This window comes from Ipomoea nil, unplaced genomic scaffold, assembly GCF_001879475.1.
Source record: "Ipomoea nil cultivar Tokyo-kokei standard unplaced genomic scaffold, Asagao_1.1 scaffold1407, whole genome shotgun sequence".
NCBI lineage: Eukaryota > Viridiplantae > Streptophyta > Magnoliopsida > Solanales > Convolvulaceae > Ipomoea > Ipomoea nil.
In genome coordinates this window covers 4,780,215-4,798,695 of record NW_017617835.1, presented here as the reverse complement: position 1 = coordinate 4,798,695, position 18,481 = coordinate 4,780,215, and the positions used below count along the sequence as shown (strand labels likewise).

The window sequence follows — 18,481 nt, the reverse complement described above, 5'->3', positions numbered from 1 at the left end:
CGATGCGATAAGACATCTGCTCACTTTAGACATAATTTCTACATTCACATTGTCATCGTTGAAGTTCGAATATTTATCTCTTTTTCTAAATATTATCTATCGAACCATTGAGCTAAGCATGTGCCCGAACATCTTTGATAGGCGTATATATGGAAGTGTGCACTGATGGTGAAACATGAGGGTCATTAAGCAATGATGTTGTTGGTGCAGGCTATTTTGGGGTGTCGGCTGCACGCCACATCGCATCGCCCGACAAACTCTGCTAATAAAATAAAAAACATTGTAACGTCAGTTTGCTTCTCAATCCTACGTTACAGACATCGTATATTCCCGGCCTTCTATCTAAGGAATCTATTGAAAGAATATAATTACACCCCCACTACCACGTTAGTTGTATTTGTGCATGCATGATGCATGTATATATATGTAACAAAATTCTTTGTATCTTCTATTCAATGTCGCTAATTACTAAGTTACTAGAGTAGATGTATTTTGATTTTATTGAGTGTAATAAACATATATGATAGCTAGATTGATCTATAATTAGAATAATGAATTCAAACATTAACTTTTTAAATGACAAATTTGATGAGTTGGAGTGGTTGAAAAAATGCTTATCAATTCTATTATATATGTAAGTAGTCAATTGGTCAAAGTAGCCCGATAAGCCTATAATATGGGCTACAACACTAAGAACAACTTCGTTAGTGTGGTTTGAGCAAATCGCTGCTCCAAACCGCTGAAGAACCAAACAATTTTTTGGACGTTTTGACTGCGGTTCCACCATTTACCAAACAAGCCCTTTAGTATAAAATGCTCTCTTTCACTCATTTCATACACCAAACACATGAAATATTACTTACAGGAAAGCTGACAACTGTTATATAATATGGTGGTGAAGCCCTTAGGGTAATCTTAGTCGGCAAAGGATTTTGTAAATCAGCCTATTACACATAAAGTTAATAAACAGCTTCTATAAAGAATTAAATCTAAAACCTTATAAATAATTATTCGATCAATTTGACTGGGTTGTCTCTTGTGGTTGCTGTGTGAACGTTGACAAATGCGTTAGAAAAACGAATACTTATTTTCCCAAAAAAGTAAATGGGTGTATATTTATAGCTCCATTTTCTAGAAGAAGGGAATCCCAACTTCTTCGAAACTTGTTCTATATATGCAAAACATTCCTGCAGAGAAGGCAAAACAAATATCACGGGGATTATATTATCCGATCAACACTCTTATCTGCTCACAAGTCTCCGAGCAACCACCGGCCAGCGCAAAGGTTGTACCAACCGGAATTTTTCTATTTCAGAACGGAAATTAAGAAATTAAACTGAGCATTATATTGCGTGCGATCACGACACAGACAAAGAATACCACGTTGGGTTAGTTGGTGTTTTGTCGGTTGGTCTTTCCATATCCTAAATTCTTCAACAAAAATCTCTTCTTCTTCTTCTTCTTCTTCCTCTACTCCAGTTTCTGTCTTCATTCTTCTTAGATTCTCCGTTAGTTGTGATGAGGACTTTGTGCCCCAACTTGGACAGAATGGATGGGCTAGAAACGGTTCTTGAAGTTCCGATACCGGATGAAGTATACTCCTCTCCCAAGGACGTGAAAGCCTGGGTGAAATCCCACCGGGAATCCTCCATTTCCGGCGGCCGGAACGGCGAAATTCAGCTCTTGCTTGGCGTCATCGGAGCTCCTCTTATCCCTCACCCGGTCCGTCCCCACCATTTCCCTAACAACAAAATCAACGATCACCCCATTGTAAGTATATATATTATATATGCTGAAATCAACAGTATACATACGTTAACTTGATCGGAAAGTGAGAGTTGTTGGTTACTACTGTATAGGAGACGGCGATGGCGAAGTATATAGTGTTGCAGTACATAGCGGCGGCGGGAGGAGAGAGTGCGATGGGTTGCATTGAGAATATGTATGCGATGGGTAAGGTGAAGGTGGCGTCAGCGTTTGTGTGCGAAGATAATGCAGGGTCTGGTTTGAACGGCGGCGAGAAGAAGGTGATGAAGATGATGAAGAGGAAGAGCAATAATGGAGCACAGGGTGAAATGGGTGGTTTTGTTGTGTGGCAGAAGAGGCCGGATCTTTGGAGCTTGGAGCTGCTGGTTTCCGGCTGTAAAATCAGCGCTGGCAGCGACGGCAAGGTGGCTTGGCGACAAACCCCCTGGCATAATTCTCATGCTGCCCGTGGTCCACCTAGACCCCTTCGTCGCACCTTACAGGTACCCTTTAGCTAACTTTTTTACTTTTTAGTGTTAATTGGTTCCAAAGAGACATAAAATAATCAAATAACTCGTTGCACTTTTTTTAACTTAATAACACAAGATTCTAAATTTAGCTCTTAGTCGTGGGTCACTTACTCGATTATGAATGAATTAGGCTAGTTTATATATATATATATATATATATATATATATATATATATATATATATATATATATATATATGTATGTATTTTGGTTCCTGTGAGAACAGGTCTTTCTATGTGCGTCAGTGCCGCATACACCATTAGATATGCATAAATGCATCATACAGTGTTCGAAAATATGCTAAAAGGAAATGTCAAAAAATGCACCACAAAAAAAAAAAAATACACCACACATAATGGTTTATTTTTGAAACATTGTGTGGTGCACTTATGCATACTTAATGGTGTATGTCACACTGGCCGCAATGGAAGACCTGAAGACCTGTTCTCACAGGAACTTGATATATATATATATATATATATATATATATATATAAGAAGCATAAATCGAGCCTTAACAGCGTGAGAATTACACTCAAATATCTAATGTGATGGACTCCTTGTGTGCATGGCAGGGTCTGGATCCAATGTCAACAGCAAATCTATTCTCCAACTCAATATGCAGCGGCGAGAGAACGGTGAACGGAGAGGAGTGTTTTGTCCTGAAGCTGGAAGCGGAACCCACAGCTCTGAAAGCAAGGAGCAGCAGCAACGTGGAGATAGTGAGGCACACAGTGTGGGGCTATTTCAGTCAAAGAACCGGCCTCCTAATCCAGCTACAAGACTCCCACCTTCTCAGAATCAAGTCGCCGGGAAACCATGACGTCCTCTGGGAGACCACCATGACGTCGCTCATCCAAGACTACCGCACCCTCAAAGGAGTCAACATAGCTCACGCCGGCAGAACGTCGGTTTCGTTGTCGCGATTGGACGAAAACTCCGAACCTCACACCATAACGAGGATGGAAGAGGTTTGGAGCATTGAGGAAGTGGACTTTAACGTTAAGGGCCTGTCTGCTGATTCTTTCTTGCCTCCCAGTGACTTGTTCAACAAGCCCAAGGGAGCTGATAAACTATCTGCACTCTTATCCTCCAGAAAAAAAACATGATTAGTTACCACATTAACTCTGCAATCTAATAATAATAAGGTAAAACAATGAAGAAGAAAATGATATTATTGTAAATTTAGAGAAGTTTTATAGTATTGTATCTACTTTTTATTCAATGTAATTGTATTTTATTTTACAAAAAATGATAACACCAATGCGGTAAGAAAAACAAAAACAGCGGGTCTGCTGAGCTCGCTTGAATGATCTAAATGCAAATTCTTCAGTGTTATTGTTTGTACCGAAACTACCCGAAATTTCGCCATATTGTTGCAACACCACCTTTGGATTGCGTTAGGGCCTTGACCCTTGGGAAAACAAACCCCGTCTTTGGAGGGCGGCCATTAACCAGAGAATTTTCATAAATTTCTTTGCATTCTTGAACCACCTGTTTGATAAAAGAGACTCAAGCTTATGTAAAATGGGCAAAGTGCTTTACATAAATAATATTTCTACTTGTATTTTGATTTAGGAGAAAACCCACAAGAAGATAGGTAAATCAATCTAAGTTATCAATAGCTAACCAGTTCAAATCAAACCAATAGGCAATTCCAACACTATGAGTCCAACTTGGAATCTTATATTAACAAAGTCCACAGTACGTCGTTATTGTAATGTGCGCTCTGGATGAAGTCACATAGGTTTTCACTTTGGGTGAAGCCACCTAGGTTGCCTCATAGCTAACCGACTCAATGCAATAAAATAATAGACAACTCTTATGAAGAGTTGAACTTGAAACATTGTCATTACCAAGTTAACTGTCCGACTAACTTAGCTAGAGTTTGCTTTCATTTTACTTATATTTATTGAATTAGAATTTTGATGTGCGAGGAAAAAAAAAAACTTTTTATACATACTAACCTCTTTTGCATCTTTTTTCGGTATTCCTTCTCGCAACCCCACAAGCTTTTCAACAACATCTGGCTGCAATCCAAGAATTGCATATCTTAACAACACAAACTTGAAAAGAGAGACCACAACTAAAAACAAGAATATAAACCCATATGTATCTGGTAAGCATGATAGTTTCTTTCAAGACTTACAGGACAATCCGGTTGATGCTCTAGAATATTTGTATACACAAGCGTGAAATACTCGGGGCTCTCTGCAGAAGCAAGTTCTCTCATGTCACCAAGTATCCTTAGTTTTGTCTCTACTTTCTGCAACCGTAAAAATTTCAAGATTTTATGAGTGGAAAACAACTTGATATGTAGAAGCACAGAAGCAGGGTTAAATATGTGAGAAAATTCCAAAAAAAAAAAGAAGAGAAAATTCAATGTTTAGCCTTGTCCAAAGTTCAGTTAGCAAGTGACGGGGCTTACAGAAGCGCTAATATACTCGCGAAAGAAATCCGTGAGAACCTCTTCATCTAGCTTCATCCTTTCTATTGTTTCTTCCTTGATATGATTTTTCTACAAGTATCAGATATTCACAAATCGATTAGCTGACAAAAAGAAAGCAAAGCTATAAACACGAGAATTGATTTGTGATATGCTACCTGTGTAAGCAGATGGTCCACATAAACAATCGCAGTCTCTTCCAGGCAAGCCTCAACAAAACGCCTAAACGATCTTTCCTCAATGTACCTTGGTACGTTATAAAACATAAATGCCGAAATGAGCAGTTTTAATGCAGTGTTCTGGAATTGCCTCAGACATCAGTTAGAGCTACCGTTATTTAGAGATGCTTACATCTTCACATCTGTGAAGTAATCCCCAAACGTTGCCCCCAGATACTCTGTAACCTGTCCTTCCAACCACTCTGAAATTACAAGACAAGGAATACTTCCAACATGAATACTCTCCCATAAACCTAGCCAATATGCAAAAGAAAAAATGAGTCACCTTTTTTATACAGCTTGACGAGTAATTCCAGCACTCCAGGATCATCAAAAATGACATTGACCGTTTGCTTAACAGCTTCCTGGAATCAGCCAGAACAATCTAGTTATCATTCAACATTCTTAAATGTTTCATTATTGGATTCAATTCAACCCCGGATGCAAAAATGTTGTTTCCACTCAACAATACAAAATATACTACAATCTAGTGAATACTGAAGAGTTAAGGATATTGATAAAGAAGCAATCAAGGAATACAAGAAAACTTAGTTTTATTAAATGTCTCTGATGAACTTTGTATACCTTCGCAACCTCCAGAAAGCCTTTGCATGTATCCTCAAAACTAACCTGCAAAAACAAAGATGGTAAAGACAAAGGAAAATATGTGTATACTACTCTTGCTAGTACCACAAGAGCTCACCTCCAGGATACAAAAATACTTTTTTATGTAAAGGCAGAACGCGAGAGGCAATAAAAACTAAAAAGCAAATATATATCGCAATCATGCAAGAGGAGAAAACTCTTGATGCTGCTGCACTTTCTACAAAGAAATCCAGCTCAACTTCCTACATGTAAATGAAAGAGAGCGAGAGAACTTTAATCACCTGTTCAGCATAATTCTCTGGAAGAGCTTCAATGGTGCTAGAACTCAGCTCCATGGCAAGATCATAACAGCGAAGATTATTGTTTATCTGTTACAATACTGTATTAGCAAAATCTGTATTGGATCATGTAATGGTTTTGGAAGATATTTAGATATCCACTACACTGTGACTATACACCCATGCATATATATTACAAACCATTGCACATAAAGGTTCCAGACCAATTTCAGCGGCTGGTTCTTCTAATCTCTTTCTTTCAGCTCCTTGAAAATCACTCATCACCTGAAAAATAGGGCAGTAGTATATGCTGAAAAAAAGTTCATTCATAAAACTGATTGAGAAAATACAAAGATATACATGTTGAAGCTAGAATCATATAAACATGAAATCCACAATTCATTAAAGTTGAAGTTTAACGTATCAACAAGGAAATTGACATCAGCAAACTATTCGACGGAAAGTTGAATTAATTGCTCACATCTTTTATAGGGACAGAATGTAATGCCATCTAGATTATTCTCTTTTCAAAATGAATATATATATATATATATATATATATTAAAAAGTAATATTAAGTCATCTAAAATATCCAATTGTTCAATCAAAAGACAAGAAGAAAGAAGGAATTTCAGTGAATGGTAAATGGTGGATGTAGACATTGGATCACCCCAAGATGAGGTGGACTGAAAATGGCAAGGTATTCACAGAAAGCACATATTCCATAAGAAAATCACCTCGAAAAACTGAGTTTCATGAGGCAAATAGTATTGAGATTTTATGCCCTTGGAAGAGCTCCTGTGACTGAAGCAGACAATCACCATCATCATTTATTCAAAAGCTTATTACTATCACACTATCATATTCAATTGTGCAGTTAGTGACAACAGAAAATGAATTTGAGTCCTCAATTAAATTCCTTCTGTCCCTGAAATTCAACTCCAAGCCTTTCTCACTACTACTGCAAGAACATGGACTATATATATGAGCAAAAGAAGGGACAACTACTATGGAAATGATACTTACTGCCAACCTGCCATAATGTCTGGAGTAATTTCAGAGCACAAAATCCTTAGCACATGTAAAATGGCATATGTACTCAACACAAAGAGCACAGGATCCTTAGCACATGTAAAATGGCATATGCACAGTGCACTTTCCCTCTTCTTTGTTGACTTGAGTATTAATAGTGTTGAGACTCATTATTATGCTTTTATTATTTCCTATGACTGTTCAGTTTCTATGTCTGTTAGTATCCCTAGGGCTATGTCTGTTAGTGTCCCTAGGGCTCTATTAGTATTCCATATTCTACCTATATATATGGTACTGTGTATTTGCTTGTAGACAGAGTGTAAATAACAAGACAATACTTTATTCTCCAAACTCCTTCAACATGGTATCAGAGCCACCATTGGCCTGAATCCCTTTTTATTTCCGAGCATGAACAGTATTTTCGAGGATGAACAGTAGCAGTGCAGGGTCTGTCTACGCTTCCTCTTCGAAAACTCCTCATCGCAAGTTTTCATAAAGTTCCGAAGAACCACCGCCGGTCTGGAAGTGCAGGCGACCCCGGCCGTCGAAGTCCCGTCGCAAACCGCCGCCGCACGCGCCCTCACGCGCCACCTTACGCGCTGCCTCCCACCGTCACGCGCCTCCACGCGCCGGCGCGTGAGACCTCCTCCGGCAATTTTTTCATGCGAAATTTTCCAGTTCCATTTTCGACCCTCTGGCTTTCCTGGTAATATTCTTCCTTTTTATCAACCATGTCTTCAACTGGAACCGAGGAAACTTCTACCAATGTTGAAAATGCTATTTCTCGCTCAGTGTTTGTGCCTAATTTATCTGGAAATCCAGTTATTACCTCTGAAAAATTATGTGGGTCACAAAACTACCATTCTTGGTCGGATGCCGTTGAAATGTGGTTTATGGGCCAGGGTGTTATTGACCACTTGGAACATGGGGTAGAAACTGAGGTACCAGAAAATGAGAAGGCAATTTGGAAAAGGGTGGATGCACAACTTTGTAGTCTTCTATGGCAATCCCTTTCACCTGAGTTAATTCAACTATTTAGAGTTTTTAAAACATGTGTTGAGGTATGGAATCAAGCCAAATCCTTGTACACTAATGATATTTCACAATGTTACACAGTTGTTGATAATTTGGTTAATTTAAAGAAGGATGGTATGAGTATGGAAGCCTCTCTTGGGAAAACTCAAAGTTTATTAACTGAGTTTAATAAGCTTTTACCCGTTGGAGGGACACCTGATGAACAGATTGCCCAACGTGAAAAGTTTTTTGTTGTTCTGGTTTTGACTAAATTAGGCCCCGAGTTTGAGAATACTCGAAACCAGATTCTTGGGGATAAAGGTGTGCCAGGGGTCCAAGAGTTGTTCAAACGCCTTCTTCAAGTGGCCTCTTTTCCTGGTGAAACTTCTGCATCCACTACAGAACAATCTGCTCTTGTGATCCAAGGAAGTCGTGGTAATAATCTGGGCAACCGGAATAAAGACCGTAGTGGGCAGAAAAATGCTAGATACTGTGATTACTGCAATAGATCTGGACACACACGGGACCGATGTTGGAAACTGCACGGGAAACCGTTGCCTGCTCCTACAAATGTGGCTCAACTCAAACAAGAAGAATCAGGTTCTAAAAATGTCTCTCTTGCAGAATATGAAGAGTTTGCACGGTTTAAGGCTAATGCCCAAGCTACTGTTTTCAGTCCTTTGGCTCATACGGGAGAGACTCATGCTGCCCTTGTTTCTCAATCTGGACCTCTCGGACCATGGGTCCTTGATTCAGGTGCCTCCGAACATATATGTGGTAATTCTTCCTTATTGACCCATCTCACAAACTCTAAGTCTCTTCCGTCCATTGTGTTTGGTAATGGATCCATATGTTCTGCTAAAGGAGTTGGTAAAGCAAGACCTCTTCCTGATTTACCCTTGTCATCAGTCTTGCATATACCTACTTGTCCTTTTAATTTGATTTCCATTCGTCAACTTACTCATTCTCTTGATTGTCTTGTCACCTTTTCTCCTGATTCGGTTATTATACAGGACCGTCGTTCGGGGAAGACGATTGGCTCGGGGTATGAATCAAAAGGGTTATACCGTCTATCCACTCCTGCTTCCGCTGTCTGTAGTGCTACTATTTCTCCTTCCCTAACTCATTGTCGTCTAGGTCATCCAAGTTTGAAGAAACTACAACAACTTGAACCGAGTCTCTCAAAGCTGTCTTCACTAGAGTGTGAATCTTGTCAATTTGGGAAACATTCAAGAACCTCCTTTCCTGAACGGGTTAATAAAGTGTCCTCATCCCCTTTTTCCTTAGTTCACAGTGATATTTGGGGTCCTTGTCGTGTCACTTCTGTGTTAGGTTTTAAATATTTTGTTACTTTTATTGATGACTTTTCACGTTGTACTTGGGTTTTCCTAATGCAACGACGTTCTGATCTATTCAACATCTTTCAGAAATTTCATAATGAAATCAAGAATCAATTTGGAGTCTCTATTAAAATTCTTCGAAGTGATAATGCCAGGGAATATTTCAATACTCCTTTGTCTACCCTTCTTGACTCTGAAGGTATTCTCCATGAGTCTTCTTGTCCAGATACTCCACAACAGAATGGTGTGTCTGAACGAAAGAATAGGCATCTAGTGGAAACTGCTCGGACTATGCTCCTTCACTATAAGGTTCCCTCTTATTTCTGGGGAGATGCTATCCTCCATTCATGTTACCTTATTAACCGTATGCCATCGTCTGTTCTACATGGCAAAATACCTTATAACATATTGTTTCCTCAAGAGCCATTACACAAGCTTCCGCTGAGGGTTTTTGGTTGCACTTGCTTTGTTCGGGATATTACTCCTGGTCGTGATAAACTGTCACCCAAGTCCTTGAAATGTATTTTTGTGGGGTACTCTAGGGTTCAAAAAGGGTTCAGGTGTTATTGTCCTGAGACACAGCGATTCTATGTATCACCAAATGTTACCTTCTTTGAGTACACTCCGTTCTTTTCATCTGACTCTATAAGGGTGGCGGATCCTTTTCCTGATGTCCTACCAGTTCCCTCATTTGAAGGAGGGACAGAAATACCAATATCTCCTGTTGTCCTACCTCCCAATCCATCACAAACCCACACTGTTTTTCCTTTCCAGTTCACCTATCATCGTCGGTCAAAATTACCACCAACCACTACTGCTGCAGACATTGAACCTGCTGATTCATCTCCTGAGCGGTCTCTTCCCTCGGATTCGGGTCCTGCTCCAATCTCCAGTCCGCCCATTGCTAGTCGGGTAGGTAACCGGTCTACTCGCAATCCCTACCCTATATATAATTTTGTCTCTTATCACCGGTTTTCCCCTGTTTACAATGCTTTCATCTCCAGTTTATCATCTGTTTTTGTTCCTAATTCGGTTAGGGAAGCTCTTTCCCATCCTGGTTGGCAGCAAGCTATGGTAGATGAAATGGTTGCTTTGCAATCCTCGGGAACTTGGGACTTGGTTCCATTACCTCCTGACAAAACAGTTGTTGGTTGTCGTTGGGTTTATAATGTCAAAGTTTGGCCTGATGGACAGATAGATAGACTCACAGCTCGACTTGTAGCCAAGGGGTATACTCAAGTGTTTGGCGTTGATTACACTGATACGTTCTCACCCGTAGCCAAGATCTCTTCTATCAGAATCTTTCTGTCTATTGCTGCCATCCATCATTGGCCTCTATACCAGCTAGGCATCAAGAATGCCTTTTTACATGGGGATCTAAAAGAAGAGGTGTATATGGAGCAACCTCCGGGTTTTGTTGCTCAAGGGGGGGAGACTGATTTGGTTTGCAAATTAAAACGTTCTCTTTATGGATTGAAACAGTCTCCACGTGCCTGGTTCGGACGTTTTAGTACAGTTCTGCAAGAGTTTGGGTTAGTCCAAAGCAAAGTGGATCATTATGTATTCTACCGGCATCGACATGGTAAGAGCGTTTATCTTGTTGTTTATGTCGATGATATTGTTATCACAGGAGATGATGCAGAAGGAATACTCCAGCTAAAGCAACATCTTTTCCAACATTTTGAGACAAAAAGACCTTGGAAAATTAAAATACTTCTTAGGGATAGAAGTTGCCCAGTCAAAGCAAGGGATTTGTATATCTCAACGAAAATATGCTTTAGACATATTAGAGGAAACAGGTATGAGTGATTGCAGACCTATTGATACTCCCATGGATCCTAACATTAAGCTTGTACCGGAACAAGGGAAGCCCTTTTCAAATCCAGGAAGATATCGAAGATTGGTTGGAAAATTGTTGTACTTAACCGTCACTCGCCCTGACATCTCTTTTGCAGTTAGCGTTGTGAGTCAATTCTTGGCTTCTCCGTGTGATAGCCATTGGGAAGCTGTCATTAGGATCCTACGATACATCAAGAAGTCTCCCGGGAACGGTGTTTTATACAAGGATCGTGGAAATACAGAGATTGTTGGTTATACTGATGCAGATTGGGCTGGGTGCTCTTGGGATAGAAAGTCAACATCAGGATACTGTGTTTTTCTTGGTGGCAATCTAGTATCTTGGAAAAGTAAGAAGCAAAATGTGGTGGCTCGATCAAGTGCAGAGGCAGAATATCGGTCAATAGCCTTGGGAACATGTGAACTAATCTGGTTAAAGCATCTCTTGACTGAATTAAATCTTTGCATGAAAGGGCCTATTAAACTGATGTGCGACAATCAAGCAGCCTTGCATATTGCATCCAATCCTGTCTTTCATGAGAGAACAAAACACATCGAAGTCGATTGTCATTTTATTCGCGAAAAGATTACATCCGGGGAAATCGTTACCTCATTCGTGGGTACAAATGATCAGTTGGCTGATATCTTCACCAAAGCTTTAAGAGGTCCCAGAGTTGAATATTTGTGTACCAAGCTTGGAGCTTTTGATATTCATGCTCCAGCTTGAGGGGGATGTTGAGACTCATTATTATGCTTTTATTATTTCCTATGACTGTTCAGTTTCTATGTCTGTTAGTATCCCTAGGGCTATGTCGGTTAGTGTCCCTAGGGCTCTATTAGTATTCCATCTTCTACCTATATATATGGTACTGTGTATTTGCTTGTAGACAGAGTGTAAATAACAAGACAATACTTTATTCTCCAAACTCCTTCAACAAATAGCAAGTGGAACTCACTGAAATTAGATTTTTTGCGAGTTGGACTTGCCTGAATTAGTGCCAAAGCAACTCTGTATAGCATGACATCAGTGCTATTGTCTCGCACTATTTGCACTTGCTCTCCAAGGATCCTAAACAGGTCAACAGCAGCAGGTGTATATAGTTTTCCATCATCGGTGCTTTTTGGTGGTTGTACTTTATCTGCCTCTAGAATGTTCGTATACCATTTCTATGTAAAAACAATGTGATTGATAAGCAATGAAACCAAAGGATACAGGCATATAATATGTTAAACACTAAAGGCAGGACCTGCCAAACTACATAAACCAAAAACGTTTATTACCCTAGATGTTGCTTGCATTCTCTCAACATATGCAGTCATGAGGGGATCCATTGAACCACTTTCAGAAACAACTTGAGCCAAAGCCTCATCAACTCCAAGTGCAATTAAACTCTCCTGGTACTCAACCACCCAACCAGTTACCTAATTTAATGAATCAAGAAATACATAAACCACATTATGTAATCAAAATCTCTATATTTTTCATATTATTTGGAATCAAATCCTTGTATTTCATACCTTTAAAATCTCTATATTTGTCATATTATTTGCTTGGTCACTAAGTTTTCTCAGCCACTGAATAAACCTCTCAGTATAAAGGTTAACCATGAGCTGAAAAATTTCATATCTGAAACATGATAAGTAAATAAATAAATAAATAAAACCATTCATATATTGAACGTTTCTTCCCATTCATTGTATGGGAGGTCAACAGATGAGAAGTGACACTGATGGCAAATTAAGATCATGAAAAAATCTAATCATTTTAGATAGATAGAATTGAGAGGAAAAAACAAAAAGAAAAGAAAAATGATTGGCTAGCATATCAGGTTTGCTTGGAATTTTAATATATTGCATGATCTCTAATAAATTACAAGAGAGCAGAACAGTAGCATAGATGACAAACCTTGGAGGAAAGCAAGGAGCCACATAATCATATATACCTCCAAGCTCTTCCCCCATCTGGAATTTACAAAAGCCTAACCTTACTATGTGTACTCAAAAGTTTATTAAAACTAAGGCAAACAAGGCATTCAAAAGTTAAAATTTATGTTGTACCGATTTTGCTTCATCTATAGCTGTTTTAAGTTCTTCCTCATTGAGCAGCTGGTCAAAACGCTCTTCAACAGACATTCTTATACTATCATAACATTTATCTCTGTAGCCTTTTCCTTGAACCTTCACCTTTTGCTGCATAAGATTCCTAGAAGAAGCTGGTGCCTTATTAAATTTTCTGCAGGCCAAAGATAAACTTAGAATTCAGACTCGTTCGTGCATGAAATAAACTTCATAAGCATCAAATACAAACGAAATTAAGGTAAGTAAAGTAAGTAATTGATGCAAGAAATGAAGCAAATCTACAATTAGCAAGTTAAAGCACCAAGACCTGGGGTAACAGCTGTGTTGTGATAAGATATCAAGAAATGGATAACATTAAATCAATCAGCATACTGCACATACTTGGAATTTTTTCGAGGATTTGTTATTGCTGCCATTGCCTCATCTCCCTCAGCCTCAGCTGCTTCTTCAGCAACTTGCAAGTCTAGGATTTCTTGCATCTCAACAACCCTGGAAAAGAAAGTGGAGTTAAGTACAAGCAGAATAAAGCCTAAATTGTTAACAGTACAAACCAGATTGCAAGTATACATGAACGCCAAATGGTATTCATATTATTAAAGTGTTCATGAATGTGAAGATTGTGAGTTGCATTGAATATAGCATACAGCTGCCATCCCAATCATGTTAAATACTACCATCTATTTTGTTTTAGTACCTGAATCTTTGAAATACAACTATCTTGTCTAAATGATAAAAAGGTTTGATAGATTAGCTGTTAACACGTTGTACTGAAGACAACCATACCTTATAGCTCGAACAAGTGTTTGTGGGCTGCAACAGAACAAATGTCAAAAACTTCTCAATGGATGTCAATCAGAATAGAAGAGGAACTTACTGCACTATAGGCAATCACATTAACAGTGGAAAACAATTACTTGTGTGCTTGAAAATTAAAAATTATGGAAGATAACTTCATTCTTCTGTACAACATTAAGAAACCAAATGACCTCTTACTGCTTGTTAGTAGCCTATTTGTTCAAAAGATTCCGATGCTTTAATTGCAAATAAAGATGATAAAATATACCTCTCTTTAGCAAGTTTCAAGAAGTTGGCAATATGAGCCCATAATATTTTCTCAAATGTTTCCCATGTGCGATCTACATCTTCAAAATATTCCCTGACAATGTTACGCATTCAGGTTTAGAAACTAGAAAGTACAAGTTCTGCAAACAATCATGAGGAAATCTAAATCTGGACTAATGAATGTGTTTATAATCTAAGATTAGGCTAAGGTCACTCAATTGGGCTATAATTAACATGGACCAAACCACACTAAAAAAGAATCCAATCAATTAGCTAGTCTAACCCATGGCCTTATAAACCCATATATTCTCTTTTATATTTTCAATGTGGGACTCTTAACAGAATGAAAGATAACACAGATTCAAGATTAATTTTTCTGAAGAATGCAAGCATATCTAATGAATGAAAGAAATCAAAAAGGAAACAAGAAGACAGCTAACAGAAGGTTATATCATATGAAGACAATAAAACATACCGGTTTTTATTTTCAGTACTCATTTTAATTGTTAACAGAGTACACAAATTTAACAATTTAATTAGCATGCATATAAAGATAAAATCACTACAGAAGATCCACAAAAGACCAAAATACCAAATGGTCTCACTTTGCAATTCATGATCATCTTAATAAACTAAAACCATCATTTTTTAGTCTTTGGAAAGGTGAACCAAAATCCCTTATGATCACTCAGAACAAAGACTATAATTCCATACTGTCTTTCATCTGGTTAGTGACCGTTGGCTTGTGTTTTGAACTAACCCATTCTGGATTTGGTTTATAGATAGAAGTAAGATTTGAAAGATCTTACTCACTCCTTGTTTACTCAAAATAGAAATGATGTATATTATGATGCAAAACATAACAAGGCTGGTCCACTTTCAGCTAAAAGTTAAGCAGGGAAAGCCATATTAGGCTAATTCCCCATCATGCATATCACTCTTGAATTGCTCAAAACAGGTTCCACTTTTGGTCAAAACTTAACCCGATAGAAAAAGAAAATCCTACTTACCACACTAGAGTGTTAACAAGGGAGGAAATTCTACTCAATATCACAAGATTGCCAAACTCCGAAGGAAAGAAACTGACCTTAGTCTGCCAACCTCTTCCTTATGAGAAGCAGCAGCAGCTAATGCAAACCTACGCTTTCCATCAAGAGCTGTTAACCTCTATTAAATTCAAGTCATTGCAGAAAGAAAGAATTAGTATCAAACTTTGGGAGAAGTGATACCAACAGTGACAAGAAGCATAATTTATATGGAATGATTACCTCATAGGTGTGGATGAGTTCTTTATCATTACTTAGGGAATCCCGCGCTGCAGCAGCCTCAACAGAAATTGACATCATTCCCTCAATATCCTACAACAGATAAATACCAAACCCCATAAATTACACAGATCACTTGTCAGCCCCAACCAAATATCAGTAGAAAATAATCACTAGTCACAGCCACTCACTTGAAATTTAAAGTATGCCAAACATACAAACAAAAAATTGCAGACTAAATGTACTAAATTCATAATTAATGATAGCTGGGATAAACCAATGAGTCTGCTTGCCCCGCACCATAATTTAGTGCCATGATGAACTTCTGGTAAACATCCCTTATTTTTATTCAAATTAACTGCCTACACCAGCTTTCTACATTAACACTCCTTAACTTATTGAACAGCTCATGAGCAATAAAAAAGAGAAGCATCCACCTTCAAAGTAGTGTTCAGGTTATTCCTTGCATTACTAAGAACCTTTATCTGATCATGATTTTCAATTAACGTTTGGCATTCTGTGCATAGCCTGAAAAATGGGGGAAAACCATGAAATTGAAATGTTCAGATAACAATGACGCTTCAAAGACAAACAGGAACTCTCCTACATGCATATGGATTTTAAAAGCATAGAGAATGAATATTAATACTTTTCAATATAAACGAAGTTATCTCGGAGCAGACTTATGGTCTTCTGAGCATAAGCAAGCGATTCCAGACCAGCTTGTGCTTGTTCAACCTGGAAACCAGAATGTTGTGCAGGAAAACTGGAGAAACATTAATCTATGAAAATTAAATTTTCAAATGGAACCGCGCACATACCTGTTCAGCAACCATTGTACTAAGTTGCGCATCATTGGCCTGAGAAAACACACAATCGAAATTTTACACGCTATAAATTTGTTAATCATTTGCAGGCAATAAAATTGCACGAAACGTTTGTTGTTGCGTAACCTGTTGGCGAGCTATGTAGTCGGCTTTGATCGAAGAGATCGACTGCAAAACCTCCTGCACCGGCAGAAGCTTTGCAACCTCCCGCACGGCCGCCTCCTTGGCCTCGATGCCGAGATCTTCGGCCATCATCGTGTATAATCACTGTTATAATTATCAATTCTCTACGTAGAATTCTAGTGAAAAAGGATTATTTTCAGAAACGTTATGGAATTCAATGAACAAGTTCTTGCAGGTTGATGAAAGGAGAGAAAATGTGACAGTTAGACAGTTAGTAGATTTTGGGCGTTTAAATGGGAGTGTTCTTCTAACAAACCATAAGAATGCTCCTAAAAATATAAGTTGGATCAAAATGTAGACATAAATGTCATTTTGCCTTGTAAGTAAATCAGTGTAGCTTATTCATAGTTGATCGACTCAAATAAAAAAGACCAATAAATCACTTTCACTCAAAATTAAACTTATAATGCTATGACAAGTAAAGAATCCGATCGAAATGTAATTTTTTTAAACAATTCCAAACACATTATACATACAATAATAAGCATCACTGAATAAATACTCAATATGTATTAATATCAATTTTAATTGCCATAAATTATTTATAAATACTTAATAGGTATTAATATTAATTTTAATTGCAATAAATTATTTATAATTAGTGTGGTTATGATCCCCAAATGGCTCAAGATACGGATATACTAGCTTTAAAAAGTAAATTTTTTTGTTAAAAAAATTTCATACATAACTTAATAAAATAGTGAATAGATAAATTATCGTTACTCAATAGTTTTTTAAGTATACAAATTATACTTAAGGTGCATAATTTGTAGGAATATCTTCTGGATTTTGATTCCGGGTTGTTTGGTGTAAACAGAGGATTGGCTCATGGAACAAGAAATTTCTGTCACAGGCAGGAAAGGAAATTCTATTGAAAAGTGTGGCACAATCCATACCTACTTTTTCAATGGGTGTTTTCTTGATCCCATACACAGTGTGTTTATCAATTCAAAGAACAATGAACAAGTATTGGTGGGGTACTGATATGGACAGGGGAATACACTGGAAAGCTTGGATAAACTAAGTATCCCAAAGAAATTTGGGGATGGGATTTAAGGATCTCAGGAGTTTTAATGTGACTATGTTGGGAAAACAAGCATGGCGGCTACTCACAAGTCCCAATTCCGTTGTTGCAAAGGTCTATAAGGCTCGGTACTATCGGAGTACCTCTTTTATTGATGCCAAAGTAGGAGGATGCCCAAGCTACTCATGGAGGAGTATTATGACAGCCCATGGTATGGTGGTGGCACGGGTGCGGAGGAGAATTGGGGATGGTAAAACGACATTAATCTGGGGACATCCATGACTGCCTGATAATCCTAGCCCCTTATACAAACAAACATGCCAGTAGAGCTCTGCTAAGGTAGCATGTTTGATAGATGACCAGACTGTTACCTGGGATCCACATATTTTAACAGACTTATTTAATGAGGAAGATGTGGATAGGATATTGAGGATTCCTGTAAGTACGGGATATGAAGACTCATGGTATTGACCTGATGACCCTAATGGGGTTTATACAGTTAAGAAGGCCTACAGGAACATTATGGGGATTTATAACCACTCACCAGGGGAGTTTGAGAAATGGACTACAATGCGGGGATGAATGTACCTTCAAAATGAAAGATTTTTTTTGTGGAGAGCAATTTGTGATATTCTTCCTACAACTAATAATTTGATTATAAAGAGAGTGGAAGTGGATCACGCATGCCAAATGTGTGGGGTGGCTCATGAAGATGTGATCCATACATTGATTACTTGTGATTATTCTAAATATGTTTGGAATATTTCAGGACTGCCTGTAACAAATATTGTTGTCAACTCTTTCCCTGAGTGGCTAACAGCTGTGCTTATAATGTTAACAGAGGATCAAAGTGAAGCCGTAGTGGCGCTGCTTTATCGTCTTTGGAGATGCAGAAATACGGCCGTGTGGGACGCCGCACTTCCTCACCCTACGGCAGCATGGAGACAAGCCACAGCGGCGCTGCAGTCGTTCCGGCAAATCGCACGCCGCTGCCCA

General features: G+C 38.4%; 2 protein-coding genes across 5 annotated transcripts; one reads left to right on the top strand and one right to left on the bottom strand.

The window, feature by feature from the left end:
• The first annotated feature begins 1,182 nt into the window (after window positions 1-1,182).
• Window positions 1,183-3,600, top strand: LOC109186697. 2 transcript variants are annotated; one of them, XM_019336805.1, is made up of 4 exons: window positions 1,184-1,388; window positions 1,548-1,770; window positions 1,860-2,249; window positions 2,851-3,600. In XM_019336805.1, exons 2-4 carry the CDS (start codon window positions 1,549-1,551, stop codon window positions 3,382-3,384), a joined length of 1,146 nt encoding a protein of 381 aa, XP_019192350.1. In that variant the 5' UTR covers window positions 1,184-1,388; window position 1,548; the 3' UTR covers window positions 3,385-3,600. The 2 variants fall into 2 exon arrangements, with proteins under 2 accessions (XP_019192349.1, XP_019192350.1); XM_019336804.1 differs by having other exon boundaries at window positions 1,183-1,770.
• Window positions 3,450-16,754, bottom strand: LOC109186695 (exocyst complex component SEC6-like). Of its 3 annotated transcripts, XM_019336801.1 has the most exons (24): window positions 16,405-16,753; window positions 16,273-16,311; window positions 16,101-16,189; window positions 15,889-15,979; window positions 15,455-15,544; window positions 15,274-15,353; window positions 14,188-14,280; window positions 13,908-13,934; window positions 13,506-13,613; window positions 13,104-13,278; window positions 12,952-13,007; window positions 12,564-12,672; window positions 12,327-12,467; window positions 12,033-12,212; window positions 6,025-6,108; window positions 5,827-5,913; window positions 5,525-5,569; window positions 5,226-5,304; window positions 5,073-5,142; window positions 4,880-4,967; window positions 4,704-4,793; window positions 4,425-4,541; window positions 4,243-4,305; window positions 3,450-3,769 (listed from the first exon to the last, which is right to left on the bottom strand). In XM_019336801.1, the coding sequence occupies exons 1-24, from the start codon at window positions 16,531-16,533 to the stop codon at window positions 3,629-3,631; spliced, it is 2,271 nt and encodes a 756-aa protein (XP_019192346.1). In that variant the 5' UTR covers window positions 16,534-16,753; the 3' UTR covers window positions 3,450-3,628. The 3 variants fall into 3 exon arrangements, with proteins under 3 accessions (XP_019192346.1, XP_019192347.1, XP_019192348.1); XM_019336802.1 differs by lacking the exon at window positions 13,908-13,934 and having other exon boundaries at window positions 16,405-16,754; XM_019336803.1 differs by lacking the exon at window positions 12,952-13,007 and having other exon boundaries at window positions 12,564-12,656.
• Window positions 16,755-18,481: the final 1,727 nt, after the last annotated feature.

Coding starts and splice junctions, on each gene's coding strand:
- LOC109186697 (XM_019336804.1), top strand. CDS start 1,519: ATGAGGACTTTGTGCCCCAACTTGGACAGAATGGATGGGCTAGAAACG. Junction 1,771..1,859: donor AAATCAACGATCACCCCATT/GTAAGTATATAT, acceptor ACTACTGTATAG/GAGACGGCGATGGCGAAGTA. Junction 2,250..2,850: donor CCCTTCGTCGCACCTTACAG/GTACCCTTTAGC, acceptor TGTGCATGGCAG/GGTCTGGATCCAATGTCAAC.
- LOC109186695 (XM_019336801.1), bottom strand. CDS start 16,533: ATGATGGCCGAAGATCTCGGCATCGAGGCCAAGGAGGCGGCCGTGCGG. Junction 15,354..15,454: donor AACTCATCCACACCTATGAG/GTAATCATTCCA, acceptor TGAATTTAATAG/AGGTTAACAGCTCTTGATGG. Junction 12,673..12,951: donor GCTCCTTGCTTTCCTCCAAG/GTTTGTCATCTA, acceptor ATCATGTTTCAG/ATATGAAATTTTTCAGCTCA.